Raw genomic sequence first — 4,515 nt, forward strand, 5'->3', positions numbered from 1 at the left:
TGTCATTGTACAGGTACAACCAAATAGTGTGACTCTCTGCAGCAGTTATCATGCTCACTAGCTTGATTGTGATGTGTGAAGACATATAAATGTCAGCAGAATGACAGTTAAAAGAGAGCAGGATGACCCCTGTGGGTACTCCACTATACACAGATGGGTACATTAACCACTCATTACCCTAAATACCCACTTAAGGATGATAATATGATGTTATAGTGAATAGGCCTATATAAAACATCATTCATCATGCTCAGTGTATAGACATGCTTCTGTGACTGCTGACCAGATTAAAAGGGGAAACAAAGCATCTATAGAGTCTATATACCTGTATAGGCTATATAAAGGCTATGAATGGGAGACCTGGAGCTATTTAAACAACAGCCCTAGCCATTGGATCATCGATTGGCTTTCTCATTGGCTGCCTCTGCTGTCAGTCAGGAGCTTGCACTTTGCTGGTTCGTTTATACCCATGACTTAACGCAGGGGCGACTAATCTTTTCTCCTATGCTCCAGCATCCAGCAGCCATATAGGAATTGTGTCGCAGCGCGTCTGAGCATCTTTTGGAATACAAGAAAAAGCACCTCCATCTTCCTCCAGCATCCTACAGGAGCACCTTCACCTTCACACGGATAGCAGCTAAAAACGCATAAATGGAGTACCAATCGTTGTCGTGACTGTCCTCACCGCCTCTCATCCCTTTGCAGAAAAGACTGCGTTGAAGTTGCAGCATCATCCCTCTCCAGCTCCCACCACCACTCTCCTCCTCTCCTCTCCTCCTCTGCAGACATGGGTACCGTCCTCTCCATCTCTCCGGCGAACAAGAAGGCGTCCATCATGGACTCCGAGCTCGCCGGAGGAGGAGTAGAGGTAAAAAACGACAACAAGAGCCTCAAGCGCCACTCCATGTTCGTGTCTCTCTCCTGGAAGAAGCTGGTGTCCACTTCGGCCAAGAAGAGCGCGAAGAAAGTGACTCCAAAACCGCTTCCCACTACACGAGAGCTCCCATCCAGCCAGGTCCAGGTGTCTCAGCTCAACAACGAGAACACCAGGAAGACGCAAAACGAGGAGAAGAAACCAAAAGCACCCATTCCGGTGCCGGTGCCCACGGTGCCATGCACGCAAATCGACGTCTCCCGGCTCTCCACGGTGCAGAAGCAGCCTAGCAGCCTCGCCTTAGTGTCTCCGAGGCGGATAGTGATCCAGGCGTCCACAGGTGAGCTGCTGCGCTGCTTGGGAGACTTCATGTGCCGCAGGTGTTTTAAACTGAAGGACCTGAACAGCGGGGAGGTGATCCTCTGGTTCAGGAACATCGACCGGACTCTGTTGCTGCAGGGCTGGCAGGACCAGGGCTTCATCACGCCGGCCAACGTGGTGTTCGTGTACCTGCTGTGCGAGGACACGATAGCGGACAGCGTCTGCAGCGCTGCGGAGCTGCAGGGCACCTTCCAGACGTGCCTCTACCTGGCCTACTCCTACATGGGAAACGAGATCTCCTATCCGCTCAAGCCCTTCATGAACGAGGCGAACAAGGAGGTTTTCTGGGAGATGTCGCTCCGGATCATCCACAGGCTCAGTGCCAAAATGCTGCAGCTCAATGCGGACCCGCACTTTTTCACCGAGGTCTTCCAGGACCTGAAAAACCAACGAGAGACCACCGAGGCCAACCTGGACCGCTGACAGAAACAACAAGATTTGACAGCCTACTAATGGTGGTTTTATAAAAATGTGTTTTTGCAAAATCACACAGCTAATGGTGGTTTTATAAACATGAATGTGTTTTTTTTTGCAAAATCACACAACGGTGGTTTTGAATGTAAAAGGGCCAGATGTTCCAGATGTTGAAGGGGTTCTCACGCCTGCATGGGGCTGAATAATGATGTTATTATCAGTGTCCGTGTGTTTAGGCTACTACAGTAGGAGCTTTCATACATGCATGCCAGTGGTAATATACCAAAACAACAAGATATAGGCCTACTAATGGTGGTTTTATAAAATGTTTTTTTGCAAAATCACACAACAGTGGTTTTGAATGTAAAAGGGCCAGATGTTCCAGATGTTGAAGGCGTTCTCACGCCTGCATGGGCTGAATAATGATGTTATTATCAGTGTGCGTGTGTTTAGGCTACTACAGTAGGAGATTTCATACATGCATGCCAGTGGTAATATCGTCCTCTTTTGTCTTGTCCCCTTGGATTGACTCCATGCTACAAAATCACATCCACAAATCCCCCTGTTTCATTCATGATTAGCCTACTAATGAGCGCATATACAGGTACTTATGGCCCATGTTTTGTACAAATGTTGCAGTTTGCTGCAGCAGTAATTACCTTGGACAGCCTCTTATCCACTCAGGTCTTCCAGGACCTCAAAAACCAACAAGAGACCACCGAGGCCAACCTGGATCGCTGACAAAACACAAGATTTGATAGCCTACTAAAGGTGGTTTTATAAATTATTTTTTGCAAAATCACATAACGGTGGTTTTGAATGTCAAAGGCCAGATGTTCCAGATGTTGAAGGCGTTCTCACGCCTGCATGGGCTGAATAATGATGTTATCAGTGTGCCTGTGTTTAGGCTACTACAGTAGGAGATTTCATACATGCATGCCAGTGGTAATATCTTTTGTCTTGTCTTGTCTTTTGACTGACGCAGGGATTGACTCCGTGCTACAGAATCACATCCTGACACTCAAATCCCCTTTCTATTCATGATTAGCCTACTTTCTGTCTGGAGTGTCGCAGTGAGCTCCATCCAGGCAGAAGGACCAGAATAGATAGATCAGTGTGTGTTTGTGAGAAGAAGTCGAGAGGAGGAGCTGTCCGAGGTGCTGACCTGTGCAGCCATTTCTCCTCCTCCTCCTCCTCCTCCTCAGCTCGCTCTTCTTGCTGCTATTATTGAATCACCTCGTCACAACAGAGCCCTGAAAGTGGCTTAAGAGGACCAGTCGGCCCAATACACTTTCAGAAGCATAAGCCTAAGCCTTGTGTAAGTAGAGGTGTACAGCGAGTAGTGTTGCTTTTTTAGATTCTCCACCAGCTGATATATAGGTAAGCTGTTGAACATGCAACAGACGAAGCATGCAAAACACATTACTTATGTAGATATTCCTCTCTAACAGATAAGTTTCCATCTACTGCTGAAAATGCATCATGTATCTTCATGCCTGGTTGGAATGTTTTCAGCTCCTGTTGTGTGATGATCAAAAACCACCAATTTCTTAATATGAACCACCTTACTTTGAATTACTTGTTTATGCCTACCAATGTGATACTGTAAATTGGGCCGTTGGTTCAAGTTGAACATGAGGGTATATGGGGGGGGAAGAAATGTACAATTAAAGGGAGCTTCTTCCCCCTGGAATGTGAAAAAAAATGGGCCGATAGACGGCCATACAGCATGATTATACCAACTTAAAAGGCCCCTGTTGTGTATTGTTTTCCGATACATTGCAGAGGCCGACATAGCTAGAGACCGAAAGGAATGTACAGTTTTTTCAAGAGGTTGTTTTAAAATCTCATTATGTGCCAATTATCAAAATACTCTTGGCCTGAAATGTGGTTTACATGTGCATATCCTACATTATAGATATGCTCTTTATTTCATTTTTTTTATCTGCCTGTTTCTGAAGGTGGCTGTATATGATGTAGTTCATCCATGCATAGCAAAAAAAACAAATAGAGCGTAATGGTGAAATGGTATTTTTGCTCAGTTTGCTGCTGGGTTCAATTCACTTTCACAGTGCAGGAATATTGTAAATATTGAATGTGAAGGCCTCATTGTTCAGTGACTATCATTTGCACTCCGTTTCTATAAGCTAAACGTGATTTGACTCTTCATGAAACCAAGCTTATAGGGGCTGTTATTATTCAGTATTATGCTTCTCAGTACTCATTGTGATGTAGTGTTGTGAACCCATCGCTTGGAAAGTGGAATATTATGCTGCTATTTTTGCACAGCTGTGAACAAACCGTTGATGTTTTGCACAGTGGTATATAACATAATGGTCGTGTACCAGTGTTTAATGTCAGGCACTGGAGTGTCTGCCATTAATGTCACCCGAGTCTCGCTCTGCGAAGATCATCTGTGAATTAGATCTTTTGTACAGTTCATTTTCCCTACGTGTCAGCTATGGAAAGTGATATTTAGATGTGCGTGTTGTCTGTGGTTGCACCACAGTTGCATTCACTCTCTCTACGTGTTAATAAAAGGTCAATATTGTTTATGGTGACAATGGTGAAATAAATCCAAACTTCTGTAGGATCTCGTCTCTCTCGCATTGTTTTGTTGGTTTAACACTTTGTCTTAATGATTATATGTGTGTGTGTGCACTAGGGCTGACCCGAATGTGTCGACGCTTCGACCGTTACCATGGTAATCAACCTCCAATTCAGTATTCGAATGCTTCGGGGGGGATTTGGGGATTTTATAAAGTATAAATCCTCAAATTGCCCATGAAATAAGGAATAATCACGCAACATTATTCATATTCAACATGTATTATTATTAGTTATTC

The 4,515-nt window shown here is 44.8% G+C and overlaps 1 protein-coding gene across 1 annotated transcript; it reads left to right on the plus strand.

Moving 5' to 3' along the window:
• The first annotated feature begins 393 nt into the window (after window positions 1-393).
• LOC141781711 (cyclin-dependent kinase 5 activator 1-like) lies at window positions 394-4,262 on the plus strand. Its single transcript, XM_074657487.1, has one exon. The coding sequence runs from the start codon at window positions 788-790 to the stop codon at window positions 1,676-1,678; it is 891 nt and encodes a 296-aa protein (XP_074513588.1). The 5' UTR covers window positions 394-787; the 3' UTR covers window positions 1,679-4,262.
• The last annotated feature ends 253 nt before the right edge of the window (window positions 4,263-4,515 follow it).

Source organism: Sebastes fasciatus, chromosome 14, assembly GCF_043250625.1.
Source record: "Sebastes fasciatus isolate fSebFas1 chromosome 14, fSebFas1.pri, whole genome shotgun sequence".
Lineage (NCBI taxonomy): Eukaryota > Metazoa > Chordata > Actinopteri > Perciformes > Sebastidae > Sebastes > Sebastes fasciatus.